General features: G+C 36.5%; 1 protein-coding gene and 1 long non-coding RNA gene across 4 annotated transcripts; one reads left to right on the top strand and one right to left on the bottom strand.

Annotated features, from left to right (window-relative positions):
• Positions 1 to 509: 509 nt before the first annotated feature.
• On the top strand, positions 510 to 2,540 carry LOC149058810 (uncharacterized). The gene is made up of 2 exons (XR_016190121.1): positions 510 to 971; positions 1,647 to 2,540. It is a non-coding gene; the product is annotated as an uncharacterized LOC149058810 (long non-coding RNA).
• LOC107163956 (homeotic protein antennapedia-like) lies at positions 2,510 to 21,029 on the bottom strand. 3 transcript variants are annotated; one of them, XM_089218593.1, is made up of 3 exons: positions 20,129 to 21,029; positions 16,694 to 16,705; positions 2,510 to 5,563 (listed from the first exon to the last, which is right to left on the bottom strand). In XM_089218593.1, the coding sequence occupies exons 1-3, from the start codon at positions 21,027 to 21,029 to the stop codon at positions 5,313 to 5,315; spliced, it is 1,164 nt and encodes a 387-aa protein (XP_089074719.1). In that variant the 3' UTR covers positions 2,510 to 5,312. The 3 variants fall into 3 exon arrangements, with proteins under 3 accessions (XP_089074719.1, XP_089074720.1, XP_089074721.1); XM_089218595.1 differs by having other exon boundaries at positions 5,428 to 5,563; positions 16,669 to 16,705; XM_089218594.1 differs by lacking the exon at positions 16,694 to 16,705.
• Positions 21,030 to 21,118: the final 89 nt, after the last annotated feature.

A 21,118-nucleotide genomic window follows, 5' to 3' on the forward strand; every position in this document is an offset into this window, starting at 1 on the left:
TGCTATCGTTGATGGTTAGGAGGAAGACGGGAGGGGAGCGGGGTTCATCATCGGCGCGTACGGCTGTATAGTAGTGTTATAGCCACTACGGTTTTCGCCGACGATGTGGAAGTGATAAAGAGACGATACATAAATTTCTCACCACCATATACATTATATAAATATATATAACACTGTAACCGCGATTGCGTGTCCATCGGGGCTGATGTAACCTCCTAAAATATAGGTAGGTACTTATATGTTCATATATATTTTGTATACGGTTGACTGTTATGCATTATAATAATATAAAAGCCCTCACTCCCCCCTCCTAAAAAAAACAACAACAAACATTTTTGACTACTTAAAATGGGTTCACCGGCCTTAAATTCCATAATGTATTACATAATAATGATGCTACATACTGTACCTATATACCATATTATAATATTATAAAAATAGTAAAAAATATAATGGCAAACGTATATAAAATGTAAAATGTAACTCCGTATGTCACTCACCTACTCGGATGCGAAGTGTTCCGGTTTCACTGCAGCAGTTGCAGCAGGCCAAAGTTACATTCGCAGGTGCATACGGCAACAACCGAAGTCACGTGCACAGGTGCAGCAGCCGTAATCGCATCCGCAGGTGAAAAGCAGCCGAAGTACAGCGACGGCGGTAGCTGCAAAACGCGCGTACATCTTCGGACAACAGTCGCTTTTTGTGCGTACCTACCTACGTATAGGTATTACTGTCGACGATCGCGCACGACGTCACCGCACACGTTACTCGCGAAAATCGGACGCGAAACCGTCGACGGAACACCGAACCGAGACGCACTTGAGAACATTTTTCCGGGCGATTCGAACGACAAAACTTGGCGATTTTCGTGACGCGACCGGCGGCGCACATTTGCACTGAGATCGATCGATTTACCCGATGACGCACGCACCATCGCGATATACGTCGTGATAATATTATACCAATTACCCGTATGTATAATAATAATAATAATATTATACGACGTCTTGTCACGTTATTGTGTACCTATTATATACGGGTTTTCGGATTCATGTCTCGGAGAACCCAAACGCGCGGAAAGCTGAAATAAGGAACTGCAGTGAGTGCGGGGTGTTCGTAACGTGTGGGCCGTCAGGGGACGCGGGGTGGGCACACACGAATAAATCTCCACGGCCCGTCTCATTATGATATGTTTAACACGTGTACGTGGGGGTTTTTTTTCCGAGATAGGTATATAATATTATATATTGTACCTCATGATAATATATATACATATTATAATATATTTGAACGCAAACGGACGAATAGTTTCCTTGTATTCTGTTATACACACGCAGGCGCAAGTGTGCGACGTTTTTTCTTCTCTCGTCTTCGTCTCCGTAGACACGATTTTTCGTCGCGGCCCGCTGAGGAGGTTTGTTTTTAATTAAGTACGCGTTCCGGCGTTCGGCAGCAGCCAGTGCGTACATACATTAAAAACATAATAATATAATATAATACACGACTGCGACCGTTTGGCCGTATACCAAACACGCGCGCGCACACACGTAGCGCATCACGCATTATTATTATTAATATTGTTATTGTATTGTAGTATAATATAGGTACGTATTTTTATTTATTTATTCATTTTTTTTTTTCGTAAGGAGCAGGCAGCAGATACAGTCGGTGCGACGTTGATATTATAAATATAGAATGTCGACGAGTTGCGGATCGTATACCGCAACCGCGGCGTGCCGAAAGTGCAGCCACCATAGTGATGAAGAACAATGTGAACAATTTATGTATCATTATTGAATAATAATTGTAACCATGATGATAATAATAACAATAATAATATGCGTCATGCGTAGATTACAATCGTGTGCTCGTATATAGTATGATGATAGTGTGTACTATAATACACATAATGCATATGTAGGTAAAACACGTATACATAAAATATGACAATTATGTACAAATATAGTGTATGAAGATTTGTTTTTTTTTTTCATGTTTTGTTTATTAAAAAAAAAACGTTCATTTTTTTTTTTTAATTAATTAACATAAAATTCTACTTAATTAATCTAAAAATGTAACGAACACTAATTCTAATATTTTAGGAGGAACTTATAGTGAATGCCACATAACAACACTCAGTTATCTTAATATTCATTGTACTGACCGTTTATTACATGTATATATATATATATATATATTATTATTTTTTTGAATCGGAAAAAATATTAAAAATATTAATTAAATAATGTCGATAAATTTTAAAAAAAAACGTTTCAACGTTGTTTTTTTTAAATTTTGTTATTTTATCTTTTTCGGTATTACAATATAAGTACTCAACATTATTGTTATTTATCACGACTCAAAAAAAATAAACAAGACTTATTAATTACGTATATATGTCGTTTTTCATTTTTACACTGTTTTACCTAGCATGTAAAAATAAATTAGAGGTAATCCTTGCCAGGCTTTGCAGAATAAATAATTTTTTATACAAAAATTCATTTTTACAAAAAAAAAAAAAAAATAATAAGAATAATAATGATAAAATTAAAAACGAAAAAACAAAATGGTTAATAAAATGAAGAATCTACCAGCACACGCACGCTTTTTCTATATAATATAATAAAATTGTATAATATATTAATATTATTGTTTTAAATATATAAATAAAATCTCTCTGAACTGTACAATATTACGAAGAAATAGTGTTAAATAAATCGTAACGATTTTCAATTTCGAAAAAAAACACTCTTCCTATAAATGTTTTTTTTATATTTTTTATAATATATTCATAAAGAATTCATACCTATGATGTATGTACAAGAGAAATATAATAATTTGCAGTTGAAAATAATTATAATTAATGAAATGGGCCGACAATCAATAGTTTCCGCTTACGCGCGAGCATAACATATGTGTCACAATAATAATTATTATAATTAGGGTTCTGCGTACCAATGTATACGGAAACAGCTGATTCGCGCAGCCGACAAAATTGCACATGAAGATTTTTTCAATACTTTCGAAAATTAGTCACGGAGTGTGTATACCACAACGTAAGTATAGTATTACTGTGTAATTGAAAAAAAATATATATATATAGTTTGTGTGAGAAAAACAAGTAAACAAGTAGTGGCATGGACCGATCTCTAAATATTAATATATAAACATTTTTTTTTTACCTTATTACAATATACAAAGTCTAAACATATTATTTTATTATATATATATATATATATATGTACACATTCAAATAGTTTATACATAATATTCGTTTATAATTACTAAATATATATTTATATGTATGTACTTGAGTCACGCGTTATTTTTCCTCTTATTATATATTTTCTCTCTTACACGAAAAATAATTAAAACGAAAATAAATAAATAAAATAAAAAACAAAAACAAAAGTATACGCAAATACCACCTTTGGTACATTAGCATTTTATATTGTTACAATAATATAATAAATATTTAATTTTATTATCATTGTTGTTTTCACTGCAATTCCGTCCGATCGTGTGCGCACGATTCCCCGTGTCTCATTCCACGTTATTCAGTACATATGCATATTTAATTATTTAAAAACATTTACTGTGGCGGTGGCGGCGATTATGCACGGTATTTATGTGAGCGAAGGTCGAGGTGAAGACAAAAAGTACCTATCTATATCTTATATAGTATAGTATATGGCATTATATGATATTATACGCATATAGGTATAAAGGTGATCTTATTGAGACGTATTATATCGAAAGAGTCCATCGACAGTCAAAAAAGATTGACGGCACACCCATGAGAAATATTATTATATTAATATTATCAATTCTTTTATTATCTGTTCGGATACCGCTGTGATTGCAAGAAAATCAGATCCCACCACCACCATCGCACTGTGCATATCGGACGCAAATCACAGTGCCAGTCTAATTCCTAATGGCACTATAAGTTGAATAAAAAATAAAACAAACAAACAACAACTGGTCCTGGAATTTAAAACCGAAATATATAATATAAACGGACTTAATCACAGTCACATACACGCATACCCACGCACAAACACGAACACACATAATATGTATATTATAATAAATAAATAAATAGTTTAATATTATAATATATGAAGCATAAAATCTCTAGATGTATGTATATCGTGTACAACACGTATGGGTTAAGATAAGACATTAAGTGTATTAGATATACATTATCATTTTAATTGTTATCGAGAATGTGTTATTTGAGCGGGTTTTGAGATCCCGAGCGCTATCATCGACCACGCGACAATTCGCTCGTAACAAAAATATATTCTTTAAATGATTACGATACACCTAATGATATATATATTACTTAGTGTACTTTTATTATAATCAATTTATAAAGTATACATAATTTACTATACATTTTTATGTATTTGTGTGTGTTTGTTGATGTGAATGGGCACGAGTAACGAAACTACGTAGCGGTTGACCAGCTCGCGTCATATAAAGGTATGTCATTATTCTTTGGATATTTAAAAAGATACGTAATCATTGCTATCGTTATTATTTGTTTGATTAGAACTAAGTAAAACTTAAACGAGAACTAAAAAAAACTTACGACATAATGACTTAGACACAATCTTAGAATAAGTTTCCTCAGCGAGGGAAAATTTTACACGTATTTATACATTATACATAGTATTGCCGTTGGTATAAAATGAAAATTTATTTTAAAAAAAAAAAAACGTTTTCCTCTTTTCGAATAATGAAAAAATGATTTTAAAATACGTTTGATGCGGATAATATTATGCTATATACCCAGAACGAAATTTTTTGAGTTCTTTTGTTTTGTATTTTCAATATAATATATGCAATAAGAAGATAATTAAAAAAAATATATAATATTATTGTTTACTATCTAAATTGCCTTGTAATCGCAGTAACAATATTATGCTACACAGAGCGACCAAATTTTATAAAATTATTATTATCATTTCGAAAATTGTTTTAAGTAAAAGCGAAAAATGTCACAATTCACTGTCGTCCTCCTGCATTAGTAACATCTCGTCTCGCGCGCACCACTCACACTCAAACGCTAACACAAACATGTACAATCGGAGGTGCGCGCGCTCAAAAGACGACACTCTGCAAACACGCACCACTCATACTCGAAATTATGGACCATTTCACTTCACACACACACATACGCGCGCGCTCGCTAGTACATGTACAACAACAGTAATAATCATAATTACAATAGTAATAGTAATAGTAATAATAATAATTATATTAATAATAATAATAAATAATGCCTAGCGAAGTCGCGGGCCTTATCACTGCGGCGAAGTCTGCGGCGTGATATCACTACCGTCGCCGCCCTGGCCGTCGCCGCCCTTGGTCTTGTTCTCTTTTTTCCACTTCATCCGCCGGTTCTGGAACCAAATCTTTATCTGCCGTTCGGTCAGGCACAGCGCGTGCGCTATCTCGATCCGCCGCCTACGGGTCAGGTACCGGTTGAAGTGGAACTCCTTCTCTAGCTCCAGTGTCTGGTACCTGGTATACGTCTGCCGGCCGCGTTTCCGCTCTGAAACATAACGTTTGCAATGACAACCACGATAAGTCTGAGAGCAGACGGACCGATGACGCTCGGACTCGAGAATAATTCTTATATATATATATACTATATGTATTGAAATATCATCTATATTTACTACGTGTACAGTAATAATACGTATATGATATAGGTAAATGAGATTGTCCTCGACAGTGGTGCACAGGGGAAAGCCCCCTCGGCACATAGTGTTATAATAATTATCATGTCAGTGTTATCTATATAGGTATGTATATGTGTAATAGTTATAAGGGTTAACCACCCCCGAACGTACATTACTCAGTTGCTGCACCTGTCACCCAGTAAATCGCATATAGGTGCATAATATTATATAATATTATAATTAAATCATCAGTGCAATAGTCAGCGGATACGGATAAGCGAATATGATATGATATTATACAAGCCATTAGACGCATTAATATTACACACATTATATGGTATACTGCTGACGTGTATTTTGTACGTTCGTCAAAATGTACGAAAATCAATTATATATATACGGGGGTGCTACATCCATTTATAATTAAAATACGCTGTAAAAAGAATCACATAATATGAAGGACATTCGAAAGCATCAAAATTGCAATATTTTTACCTTCGATTTTTGACGGATTTCAGAGACCAGCATACCTGCTAAATGTGTGATAATATTATACAAACCTATAGCTAATATATTATCAATTCTATTAAACGAGTATATTTTTTTTTTATGAAAAGTTAAATCTACACTTATGACTTTATATAAAATAACCTATTTCAACAATAGTAAGCACCATTACGGAAAATTGTCACAACTGTATTATAACGCGGATGCAATGGCTATAATAATAATAATAATGATAATAAGTAGAGGTGTGAATTTGATAAATTTGCATATTTTTGTTTCTACTGTGTGACAATAGGAATCAAATTCGATGATAATTTGTTGGAAATTACTTTTAGACATACGAATGTGAATAATAATTAAACATTAAACATATTTCATATTTTAATAGTCACCTATAACAGCTGCAAGGTTGACAAAAATTATGTGTTATTTTCTAAAATAGTTCTATTTGTTGAATAATTATTATTTACAATCTTATACACAGCAATATTTAAACTGTCATTAAAATGATTATACTCATCAAAAGTTTTTAAATTGCATAAAAAAAAAAAAAATACCCGCCAATATTTCAAGCGTAAATATTTTATGATCATTCAACACTTGCTTTGTGCATTAAATTCACAGCTCTGATAATAATATTATTCAATACAAAACATGCAAACAAACAGTAGTAAATCGTAATTTTTCTAATTAATTAAAATCATGCGAAGTGTTCATAACAGCAAACTTCCACTATAATATGTAATAAATTATTATATAAAACTATGTGTGATATTCCCCACAGGCTATACGGCTGTGCAGGGTATGATATAAAATATATAATATCATAATATGTACATTTCGATTATTTACTATGTGTTATGACGATTCGTATCATTGTACGCAGGCGTGTGGTATCCTAATATTAGAAGCAAACGGTCAGTGTTTTTTCGCCAGCCGTAGCATTGTTCGAGCGAATCAAATAACGTTTTTCGCGCGTTTTAACCCTTTTCTACCGCGTTGAAATAAGCGCGCATTAGACAGAGGAATGCGTGTGACACATACAAATATACGAACTAATTACTAACATACACAATACACATTAGTTTAATATTATTTATAATAAAAGATTTCATAATATACGATGGACGATTAGGTTCGGTCATAGTAATAAAGCCTTTTGGATATACTATTTATATATATATATATAGGCAGGTACTGGTTTCAGCGCTGGCGGAGGGATCGATTAACCTCGTGAAATTTTCAACGAAAAAAACTTTTATTGAGACTTTCTTTTCGCGCGCGCACAAAGACCTTAACGAGTTTTTGATGTGGGGGAAGGAAATCGCCGTGAAGACGCATTTACGGCCACTGCAGTCGACCGATCAGCCAAAGTCGTTACGTTATGTATGTGTGTGTGTGTATGTGTGTATATCATACTTACTACATATATATATATATAAGAACCGGAGGTCGCGAGGGGGAATAATGTCGATGGCGGTTGTACACACCGCACGGCCAATGGAAACGATCGACGAGCGTTTTTAATTAATCGCTTTTTCTCTATATAGCGTGCGTAACACTGCGCATTGTTGTGTTTTATTATACTTAAATAATATTATACGTACATCCAAAATCGAAGGGTATTTTCTAGTTCGTTATTATAGGTATATAGAGTGTATGCATTTTGCTCCTATTATATTATAGTACATGTACACATGTTTTACCTAACTGAAGAACAGAAACGTAAAATCCAGTTATTGTGCCATTTATTATCGTGTAAACAACTTTGCTATTAATCATTATGAGAAGACCGTAGATAGAAAATATATTAGTCGTTAAAATACGTTTATGGGAAATCGTGTGGAAATATCAAATATATAAAAAAGGCGAATACGCACTGTTGACTTTCCTCATATTTTAGTGGTTGGAAAAAGGTGTTTAAGATATTATATTATTTTGCGTTGCGATGAGATACGGTGGTCAAACGACTGGTCCGCTTATGTATGGATTAAAAAAAACTTATCAGAATGTCGTCACTCGTCAACCGCTTCGAAAACATCATGTATAGGTGCATATACGATTCATGATGCTCGTGCGTGATGGACTTGCGAGCAGGAGGGGACAAGCGCACGCAGAGCTGTAAGTTCGACGAGTTCGGCTTTAGTGTAATAATGCGCAGGAGTCTATTCGTTCCGTTTCCGGTTTCATAACAACTACTACGTTATTGCGTGTATTAGGTATTAAGCGCGGAAGTCCGTTGAACCGCGCGCACGCACAGACTGATGGAGCGGACTTAACGTATACTCGCGTATATATAATCCCCATATACACACTCACACGCGTGACGCTATCGCAGTACATATAATAATACATTATACCTCTATATACAACACTCGCGATGTATTTATATATATATATATATATATATAGACACGTGTATGCGTATATATATATATACGTATATAAGGATTTCGTCGTGAGCTGCAGCGCGTCAAGAGGACACGTATTAATAGCGCTCCCAGCCCGCACGTGTATGCGTATTACACGACGTGTATATGTATATATTCAATGCACACACGAGTGAAGCGGCGAGTATCTATACCTATACCGACTCAGCCGCCGCCGGACTTAAAAACGGGGGATAGACTTAGATCCAAAAGGGGAGCTGCGGCGGGGGTGCAAGGTGAGAGGGAGAGGATATACTGCCGCACCGTATTATAAAGCAGATTATTTGGACGGGCTCGACGTTTTCGTGCAGCCGTCGGCTATACACACACACACGTAGGGACCTGTAGTCCTTGGACGCGAGCATGTGTGTCTGTGTGTGTGTGTGTGTCTGTGTATCTGTGCCGAAAACAAGAAAGTCGTGGGGTCACCGCCGGGAACACGACCGGGCGGAACAGTGGAAGGTCGGACGGGTGACGCTGCGGACCGACGGGGGGGTGGGCTGCACAGGAAGAGAGTCTGCGGCGGGGCGGGGGAGAGAGAGGAGAGACGTTGCGCGTCAAAAGTGACGAAGATTTATGGCGGCGGCGGGCAGGCCCCGTTTCGTTCGGCCTCCGGGGCAGCGCTCGCGGTTCGGCGGCGGTTCCCACCGGGGACCGGTCGCCGCCGCTAGCGTGCGTAAGCATCCAAACAATATTCTATGAAAAAAAAAAAATGTACACTAAACATTAGAGACGGAGTGAGAGGGAGTGTGAGAGAGCAGTTGCGATGGAAGGAGAGACGGAATAAAAATAAAAACTAATATATATATATATATATATAAAAGGGAGATTTACCGAAAACGTAAAAGGTTCACGACGGCGGCAACTGCCATGTGTGTGTCAAATGAAATAAAGTGGCGACCTCCTCCGGGGAGTGAGTGTTAGAGTAACGGGGTGGTGGTGGGAAGAGAGAGAAAATAAGAGAGACGGCTCTATAGAGGCGTATATAATAATATTACGTACATGACAGACGTACCGAGAGTAATTTGTAATTTTTTTGCCTCTCCCCCCCCCCCTTTCTTCAATATAACGTCCATTGTAAGACTCGGGAGTGCAGCACTTAGGAAATTAGAAAATATATGAGCCCTAAAATCACAATACGGGAAAAACGGCATGTTTTTCGTAAAACACGATACCCAAATTTATCAAGCTTTTATTTAACTTCTCGAGTACCTATATTATTATTATGATTATTATAATGACGGTGAGAACTGGAAATCGTAATAGTAACAATAAATGCGCATGTAACTTCGTTACCGGTGATTAAATCTCAGTGATTAATCACTCGACGTGCTGATCTATTCTATTTACTACCTACTGAGTTTGTATACAACGCAAACGTTTTTAAATTAGTCATAAAATGTCATTTCGCGGTCAATAAAACGACCTTATAACATCATCAATGGCACTCGTAGATACTGCGAGTATAGTTTGGTACATTATAGTTTCCAAGAATTACCTAAATAGGTATATAGTACATGTATACCTTTAGTACTTTTAGTCTAGTATAATTTTTTTTAAATTTACTTTAAATTTTAAAGTTTAAGTTATCAACCGCAATAATTTATAAAATTGTTTAGTACATATTATAATTTATCTAAGTATTCTTATTTGGTTGGGTTTTCGACCTAGTTGCAGTGTTCAATTATAAATAACATTCTATCTCTTATTATAGTATTGCACGTCCGTGATATACATATCGATTCAGGAATTTAACTAGAAAATTTTCTATACTTTCCTAGAAAACTCGATATCCGTAAGTGAGTATTATTGTATAGGCATGACATTGCTTGACAATCGTTTATGACGGACGCTATCGTAGGCTACTATTTAAATCTAGAATTAAATAGCTATTATAATATGCGTACGTCTGGATATATGTAGGTATACATATTATTATATTCACATTAATATTCTCACGGTCACGGAAATTTGTATAATATCCCAGCTTATATTATGTATACGCATGTTAAACGACTCGAGTAAAATATGTTAATCGGTTTCAATGAAAACCGTTTTAACTGACATAAAACTATTCGTTTGTAAACCCGAATCTTCGAGACTTGGCATTACACGCGCGTAATCCTCTGTTTAAACCTTTATTAACTGCTGTGACGTTATAAATTCATTTAAACGATTAATTTTATTACGGTCGTAGTTTTCGAGTTCATATAATAATAAAGGTTGCGGAGAATGGAGCGGGCCGAGCGGTTATTATTTTTATTATGCACAAGCAGCTATATATATAATAATTGGTGTTTGAAATGCGCACTTATAAAATGTCATAAACGAAAAGCATTTAAAATGTTAAAAAATTAGACAACTATTAATTAATTAATAATATGGCAGTAATTTACGCGTCCCGATCATATAACGACACATCTGACCACGAAGACACGACATTTTTGTTACGTGTAGTTAAACTGAAGAAATCAACGTGAAACATATTGTCACATATGTTACCTGCAACCGAACACGGAGCTATCCGTCGTGTCCCACTAAACACGGGTCGGTTAGCTAAGGAGAGACCGTTTAAAGAAAACTAGAGAAAATTTATGGCGAACCGGAAAAAACACCCGTCGCAGCCCCGTGGGAGTAGTAAATCTGAGTGCAAAGTTTCAGGCTGTATCACGTGGGACGTTCACTACAGGAGAAAAAATAGAAAAAAATCGTATCAAATCGAATATGTGTAATAATAATAATAATAATATCTTATAAATGGCATAAAATATAATTGGATTTTTTAAAATTAATTTTTACCGCGGTGTTTGTTCTTGTATAACATCTGGCAACGGTGTAATGCGATTATCGTTTATGAGACTGATAAGTGAAGTGTTTTTAATATTCAATGCAATTTTATGGATGGAATTTGTTTTAATCCTGCAGAATCTATGCAGTAAAGACACAGCTGACAGTTAAAAGTATATACACCTATATATAGTCATTTTTATGTTTTAAAAATCAACTATTTAAAAAAAAATTAATTACAATGACAGTAGATTTTACTCCATATAACGAGAAAACTATATGACTAATTGAGAGATTGTTAGAGATAAAACTTTTTTAAAGAAAATACATGATATTATATATATTCAAACTTAAAAACAATAATCGACCAAGTATTTTAAACGAATAGTCATTGTCGAGTCTTTAGATCCCCGAAATATTTAACAGAAATTCATCATTATAAACCTACTCAAATAACTATATATAGATTACACATAAAACTTTTAATAAAAGTAATTCGTGTATCGTGTTATATAAATATATATAGAATTCCGAGAGACTTTTAACTGTCATTTTAATTGCTATCATATAATATACTTGTATATATAACTATTGCGGTGTATATTGTATATTATATTAATTTTATGATAAATTAAAAGACGAATGGGACAAAGAAAAAAACTTTCGTGTATATTTTTAGACTGCTGCAGTAGTGCTGCGTGTGGTTTTAATTCGGTAAAAGATTGTTCGCGTGTACCCGACGGCGCGTAGTCCGTCTGTCGGAGAATAACCGAGGCAAAATATTAATTACGATGCGCGCATTGCGTATATACAACACATTCGGTCGCGGAGAGCGCACAAAGTTAATTAACTCGGAGAACCCGCCGCCGCCACAGCCAACCACCCTCATGGCGACGAACCCAAAATGACGGATTGTCCTCCTCCTCCCCGCAGCCCGTTCGTCCATCAACGTTGCGTCGTGCCACCGCCACGTCGTGTCCGACACACACTGATGTGCAGCGCCGACATCACCGCAGACGCCACAGCGCCGACCATTTTGAAAAGGGACACCGGCATGCTGGGGACTACCCTAGCACTCGATGAGTTCAGACGTGTGGTTAAAATTAGATCATACTTGTGCGTTTTGCCCTGCAAGACTTTATTATTAGCACTGTTATTTCCCCTCAAAGCGTATATATATATATACGGTATATACCTATTTATGTGCGTTTACCCTTGAAATGTGTGTAGACCAACATATATCACGTTATAATATATAGGTATAGACCGCGTACGTCTTTATAACACCTATGAGATACCTATCAGGATAAGGTTGTGCGGTTTATATTATGTATAAAATGCATCACGCGAACGCCACAATAAGTCGGTTCTAGCCTGCAGGTTGTATGGATAATAGACATGTGTTGAAATCCCGAAAACTTTCCAAACCGGACGAAAATAATTTATTCCATCGTCAAAAATTCTAAGCGAGACGAAGAGTCTTCTGCAGAAGTTTATATATTATTGTACGATTAAATACTCGGAAGAAAAATGTTGATGGATAATCGTTGACCAGTATATATAATATAAAATCGAATATGTCCGAAAAACGCTTGAAAATTGGGCACGAAAACCGTCTCTAAAGTTTAACATTGAAATTTCGCGTTACTCGATAGGGACGGTGGGGTGAATGTTCGTATTATTATAACACTATTCAGAAGATATATGATGATAGGTTAGTATAATATATACTTCCGCGATGTATATGTGCGAGCGTACGTTACACGTATATATCCAATATTGGATTATTATAAATTTACATAAAATTTATTTTGAGTATAGGTATGCGCGAGAAAAATCACTACAGGCCCGCGTTTTTCTGGGTTTGTCGCTGCAGCGTTCGCAGCTCAGAGCACCAATCGTATATACATAATATATATTACACACACACACACACACATATATATATGTATGCATGTAATTCCAACGACCGTGACGTCGGCACAATCTGTAGATCAGTAGATCGGTGGGACACACGCGCACACACTGCACATAGCAAACGCACACATAATATTATATATATATATATAAATTTTTATGAGTTATTGCCCGACCTCCCAACCTCCCCGCCAACCCACCATAGTATCACGATGCACACGGTCACGCCGACTATGTCTTCCTCTCGTATTATATGCGCTCGTCGCCGTCTGTGTATATAATATGTGTATAATAATATTGTATACGTATGACGACAACGACGACGACGACGACAATGACGACATCATCATATAATCTGTATGCCAGCTGAGCCGAGAAACTCGCGTGAGACTCGTACTATATATATATATATATATATATATATATATATATATATATATATATATATATATATATATGTGTGTACATACATATAATATGACAGTTACGTAGCTGTTTGTAGTCGAATAATATAACAATAAGAGCGACTGCGTGAGCATTTATTAGTACATATATATCGTTAATTCGTGGGAATGTATACAGCGTATTCGCGGGAGGCTGAGCCAATCGGTCAAAACGACTATACATCTCTCGGAAGACGAAATTAATATGGAAGCATAGTAGATATTATGTTAACGCGAAATAAACTTTTGTAATCTTGTTGTACCTTTACAGGCGAGATTCCATTAAAAAAAAACACGTTTACACCGATAAATCGATAATGCAGGAGGCACGAACATTATATTTTAATTATAGTTATTTATATAGGTATTATATACATATAACACAACAATAGTGGACTGAAGGTTTAAGCCAAAAAACGTTTTTTTCTATCTCTATTCAGTTTTTGTGTAATGGTTGGTAATATTTATTATGCGCGAAGAAGTCGTTTGTATAATATTTAGGTCAGCGATTTTTTATTTTTTTGAAAACTTATTATTTTCGTGCATTGCAGACAAAGTCAATGTTTTAAAAATATGCAAAAAACGAGGTGCATCGCACCGAAAATAATATTTCGTTTTTTCATTCGAGTAAGAGAACGCGTTCTATCATAATAATATTATATATAGGTACCGAGTACCGATGTTTGCCAGAAAAAAAAGTTATAAAAACCTCCGTTGGTCCGACAAGCGGCTACAGTGATCTCCCTGGACCACAGTGGAGGTGGCTTGCCGCACCTTCAAACTTTCGCCCCGCGTAACTTTGACGGATAGACGCGTTTCTTTTGATGTGTTTTACTGAGACGAAACAATAAATGGGGGAACAAAAACAATTAGGAATTTAAAGAAATTAATCACGACGCAGTCGCTCAAAATGTTATTATATAAACGCCCGTGTACCTATACTTAAACACTGCATACTATAGCGTAGCACATACGCATACTTAACCCAACCTAACAAGGTTCAAAGTTATTCGTCAATATTCCCACATACTATATCATATTGTTATTAGGTACTGTAATTCTAAATATTGTTCATCCCTATTATACAGTGAAAATTTTTGGTTTTAAAACGAATTTAGTATATTCGTATATAATTTCAATATTTTTAATGAGAAACGAGGAGTAATTAAGTAATAATAAGTAATTAAAAAATCATGATTTTTTTTTTTAACTTCATTTTTCAATTGTTCGACTCATACAATTAATAATCTACAACAAACCATATAGTCGACCACAATAAAATAACTGGTGTGACATAGTAATATAAATATATAATATACGTCATTCGTGACGAATATTCTGAACTACATATATTACGAGATAAATGAAACGAAAGAATAATTGATAACGTGTCAAATACGCAGGTTCTGCTATCTATAGTTCATGCAATTGTCACTGCATCGCATTATTGCAGTCATGCTGTTATAGGTACTACAACTGTCTGGTATAGAGTATAATTTATATTTGTTTATGAGGTATATATAATACGCTTTACGAGCTTTAAAATGTCGGGCCGCGCTTTAACTCGGACTAATTGGCGACGAGCTGCTGGCTTCCATTATAGTGGGAAAATATTTATTATATAAGATCGCTAATTTTATAATATGAGACTCGCTAAAATCCAAGCCTGCGAAATTGACGAATCAGTTGACGCTTGAAAATTTAAAAAATACGCATCAGACATTGTCATCTGCATTTAAAGCCTGTTTTATGTAGGATTTAAAAAATATTAATAATAATAACAATTAACTTTTTACGTCCCGAGCAAATCTGGATGTTGGACGTACAGTTTAACCGTTAAATATGTTATTAGCGGTTTCATAATTATTATTATGGTATTATATTATAACACTGCAGAACCTATAATATAAATAAAGCCCGATTTAATAATAAACATGCAAAACTAAAGTTAGGAAAAAAATACTTAAGTCAAAAACTCAAACAACGGTAATATAGTTTTGGAATGTATAAACAACTTTTAATCTCAATTATTGCACAATATTATAATAGTAAATTGTATAAATGTATTATAATTATTGCTTAATTAAAACGTATGATTTTAGTTTATTAATCTACCAATTAGATATATTACGGATGATAGAAATATTGAATGAATCTCACATAAACGTGAGATATCTATGTTTCACTGACTACCTTTAATGGAGATTTATTGACTGGAATTTTAATTAAATATGTATATTAATAATAAGTATAATAGTTATTATTCTTTTGTTTTGAATTTTTACGATACATGAGTATAGTAGAAACTAATATAATTACTATAAATGTGTAATATTCTGTGATCACGTCAAATTATAATGCAAAAAAAAAATAATAACAATAAATGTGAAACGAAAAGAACGACTTGAATAATATTTCCGTTGTAAAGGTTGTTTTAAACTTAATTTAAGAAAATAATTTAGAATAACTCAAAGAATGACTGAGCTACGCATAATCAAACAGTCTAAAGTGCGTTTGCTTCCAATGTCGTGTATATACAATTGGTTAATCTCGGTGCATAATAATATAATTTAGTGACTTAAGTACATGTTTAAACTACTGCAGTAATTACTCTGTGTATCATACTCTTGATATAATATTATATACTATGCAAATATAAATATTAAATTAAGTAAGAATAGTATTATGCCATTTAGTGTAAAACCTGCGACAGTGCAAACAACTTAAATCATTTTAATAGGTGATGAAAGATAAACAGAATAATGAATAAAGCGTGTAAAATTATTAAGTGTACGATAGAAAAGAAAGATAGATGATAGTAAGAGTAGTTGTAAGATAATAAAACAAATAAATAATTGCCACGTTATGTCGCTACAAATGTATAAATATTACCAAAATACCGCAAATGCATCCGTACCTGAATCTGGACCTGCAAAAATTACCGCAATTATGTAAAATAAAATAAAAAAAGAAAACAAATGATAAAAATAAATAATGATGGGTGATAAAAACTGTTTCTAATGATGGCTAATGGCTTCAATGGATTACATAATCATAATATTACGTAATGACATTTAATTGTGTTGTTTACCGGAAACTGTTGTTTTCGAGTTTCATACCTATTTGAATATCGTATGTCATATTATTATCTAATAATAACGATGTGTGTGTTTATCATACAAGATTGGGCGATTATACTTGGAAAAAAAATGCATTCGATTCGAACGAGCTAATAGCGCGTGTCCCCTTTGCACTGTGTCCCAACACTCGGTAATTTAACTAAAAGAATTACAAATATCTATATTGTAATGTATATTATTTTGTACAGCCGATTTCCGATGCACAGCAGAAGAGAGGGAGAGATCAATTGAGGTCAATATGTGGTGTACAGGAGGCGGAGGCGACACTTCACAGTTTTAATCATTATAAGCGCCTTCGAACTTTTGTATTAAAAATCGACATAATCTAAAACCGATACTAAATGACTACAAATGACCCTAAACGTGGTGAATCAATAACCCGACAGTATAGTGCAGACGACGAAAACGCGAAATCGCGGAAAAATTTAGTATGTTTATGTATTATTATCACCTACATGTGGATTTCGACTAAGAACAGTGTGGGTGGAAGGGTAATGGAGTAATCATCATGATGATAACGATAAACGCGTAGTTTTAAACGGGTTCGGGGGTAAGCGGCAGACTTGCAATATGTTTACATGCGCGGGCGGAAGTAGTAAAGGGGAGGGGGTAAAATGGCCACTTGTTGATCTGTAATTTATGATGGTACGCGCCGCCGCACTATAATATATATATAACATGTATACCGGCAGTTATCACGGTCAACCGTTTGCACACATTTTGAAAGTTTTACGCGAAAATATTTATCAACCCTTAAACCCTTTAAGCATGTAATATAGCATACAGATATCGAAAAACGTAAAGATATATAAACAATTTAATAGAGTCAATTATTTACCGATTAAGATTGAAAACCGATAAGCCATCTGTGCATAATATGCTTGTACACATTTTGCTCATCATAAGCAAAAAAAGAAAAATTTATAAAAATTGATAGTTATCATTCTAATCGATTGTTTTTATTAATTAATATTTCTAGATCATCTCATTGATTTAATTTACGCGATTAAAGTGGTCAAGTTTTTGAATGAAATATAAAAACAGATTTTTTTAATGATCACAATTTTCGATATCATGTTTACCATACGTAAAAAGACCGCAGCTCAAATTCACGCTAACGGATTGTACGAGACAGGAAAACGTGCACCCTGTGTCCCCCCCACCTCCGAGCCAAGATGACAAATTGTATAGCTGCGTAGGGTGTATAAAAAATTATATATTATTATATTAAATACGCGGGTCCGACGGAGGTGCAGTGTGCGTTTTTTTCATCGGCCGAGCAAAGGAATTCCGGATCGTTGGTTACTTTCGGATTTTCGTTTGCCTTCTCTACACGCATCAACGGGTCACCCCCAATGGTTTTTCGTGTGTACGTCTACTGGGCGCGGGCGCGCATCCGCTTACCGGCGGCGACGACCGTCTCAGGGAAGCAATACATTTCACGGTACATTAATCGGACCTACTGCAGGACATTACCAACAGGAAGAGAGTGAAAAAAAAATCTCGTACGACGAAAAACGTCCGACCGCCACCACCCTTCTCAACACATGACTGCCCACGCCGCAGAGATTTCTGGGGCGGAAAACTTCTAGGAAAACCCCAAAGCGTTTTGCATAAGATCGAAACGCTGTCCCAAGACAATATGCAGAAAGTAATATATAATTAAGCGTAAAACAGAGCTCACAGATCATTAAAGTCGCCTAAAAAAATAACACGAAACGCATATCGAAATCAAAGGTGTGGCGTACACTACGCGGATATAAGTATATGTGATGACAAACATGTAATATTAGTTTTGAATACACGCTATATGATATAATATTTTTTCGACTGGAGGAACGCCGTCACGAGACCACATGTTGACGCAGTATTTCTCAGAACTCGATTCAAAACGTGTAGGCACTGCAGCAGTACAGAATGTAAAATTTTTTTTTAAAAAAAGGGCAAGAGAAAATAAAAATACAAACGACTTTCGAGAAAAAATCACATGTACGGAGTTGGCGGCGGTCGAATAAAAACGAGACTTCCCGCAAAGCGACCCGTGCAGCGCCGCAAGATAAAGTGATTTGATTGATTTCAGCGTACCTATATATATATATTTGTAAGGCCAACGGACAGGTATAGATACTATGCATGCTTACACGCGCACCTACACGTGTACGACGATACGCGACCTGTATTGAATCAGCGGCTCTTTATGATATTATATAGAGAATAGAGATGTACAAAAAGAATCGAATAAAAAAAAAAAAGTTTTATCGATAATACGTAACGAATGTCCATTGTGAATCACGATATCGGACGACGTTGGATTTTTTTCTCGTATGATTTATGCGAGAGACGAGCCGACAAAAAAAATTACACCTGGGCGAAGACCCCCAGTGACGATGGTCACCATCATATTATTACGTATATACGTCGCGAACGATGGCAAACCCGCGAGTGCGTATCTCGATAAAACGTCATCTTGCGCGATGTACGGTTACCTATTTAAAATAAAAACTCGCCAACGAAATTCGGTATGTAGGTATACAGCGAAACGCAGCCTACGCGTGTAAAACGTCATGCTATTTTTTATAATTATTATACATTAATATTTAACATTGTGGCGATACAAAACACATGCCAAACTAAAAATAAAAAATTTGAAAAACTATCGCTTTTTGACGGTTAAAAGAAAGAAAAAAAAAACAAAAACAAAATGAACAAAAATAAAACCACTCTATATATTGATATATTGTTTATACCTATGTTATGATAGCGTAAGATATTAGACACAGGCGCATTCCACAAAACGGTTCAATAGTCTAAGTTAGATGAGGATGTTCATGATATAATAATTATTATTGGAAATAGTGTAAATGTGTCATGTCATGTATGACCGGGTTGAATGTCGGTGTGAGTTAGTGGTGTGTTACGCACTCGGAGAAACGGTTAGAAATAGGTACCTGTTGCTGCAGTGGCATTGTCCGTCGTGGTCGGTTATCGAAACGATTTATTGCTGTCCTTCAACGTGCCGGCCATTACGGTGGTGAGATAACGGATCGTATAAAAAACGGGGAAAAAAATGCTGATAGGAGTACCTATACGTGGAGGGGCTTTCCTGGATGGGGGGGGGTGTGGTATGTAAGATTTTTATGACAGTAGCTGACTGAATAGGTGGTTGTATATATGAAATAAAAACAAAAATTGAGCGCCGAGCTCGTACTTACCGAATTGGCTTCGCATCCACGGGTACAGTGGACTCGGCAGCGAGTTGTTGTTGACCGCTTGTTGATTCTGAGCGGTGGGAGTCTGCAGCGGCGGCGTCTGTTGGTGCGGGTTGACTACGACCTGGTTGTGGTGTCCAGGCGCCGGCGGGACGACCGACTGCTGCTGTTGCTGCTGGTGGTGGTGCGGACTCAGATTGCTGAAGTACGCTTGCTGTTGCTGCTGCTGCTGCTGGTGATGCGACTGCGGTGGCTGCGCCGAATGGTGGTGCTGCTGCTGCTGCTGGTGATGGTGATGTCCGGCAGCCGTCATCTGTTGCTGCTGATGGTGGTTGGTCATGTCGACCATGTCGGTGGGGCTGCCCGGTTCGACGAGACCGTTGGCCACCGAGGCCTGGAGCTTGCACGTGGCGTACACGACGGGCGTGTGGCCGTTCATGGTCATCTGGCCCATGCCACTGCCTCCGCCGCCGCCGCCACCGACCAAGCCACCGCCGATGGGCGATTCGGGCCTGCTGTAGCCGTCCATGGACGACTGGTGGTGGTTGTTGTAGTAGCCGGCCGCGGCGGCCGCCTGCCGGATTTCCATCCGATCGTAGGGCGGGAACCGCGGGTACGGCATGCCCTGGGGCGGCTGTCCTCCGACTGTGGGCCCGACGTAGTGGTGCGGCGGTATGCCCTGCCGGGCGGTCGGGTCGCACGGCGCGTTGTCCACGTAGTGCTGTTGGCCGTGATGATGGTGGTCCATGACCACGCCGCCACCGCCGCCGCCGCCGATTCCGCCGACGCCGCCGAGTACGCCACCCCCGCCGCTGCCGCCTCCAACGAGACCTCCGCCGCTGCCTCCACCTCCGCCGTTCCGCATGTCGGAAGGCATGTACGAGTTGGCAAAGTACGAACTCATGTTCAACAGGTCGCCGCAGTTGCCCTCCACTTTGCTGGCCGCTGACACTGGACCGCGGTTGTGAAAATGTGTGGTGCTCGATGTACCGT

This window comes from Diuraphis noxia, unplaced genomic scaffold (genome assembly GCF_037042655.1).
Source record: "Diuraphis noxia isolate RWA-SAM2 unplaced genomic scaffold, SU_Dnox_SAM2 contig0002, whole genome shotgun sequence".
NCBI lineage: Eukaryota > Metazoa > Arthropoda > Insecta > Hemiptera > Aphididae > Diuraphis > Diuraphis noxia.

Bases quoted from the DNA above. Each gene is read 5' to 3' on its own strand.
- LOC107163956 (XM_089218593.1), bottom strand. From the start codon at position 21,029: ATGAGTTCGTACTTTGCCAACTCGTACATGCCTTCCGACATGCGGAAC.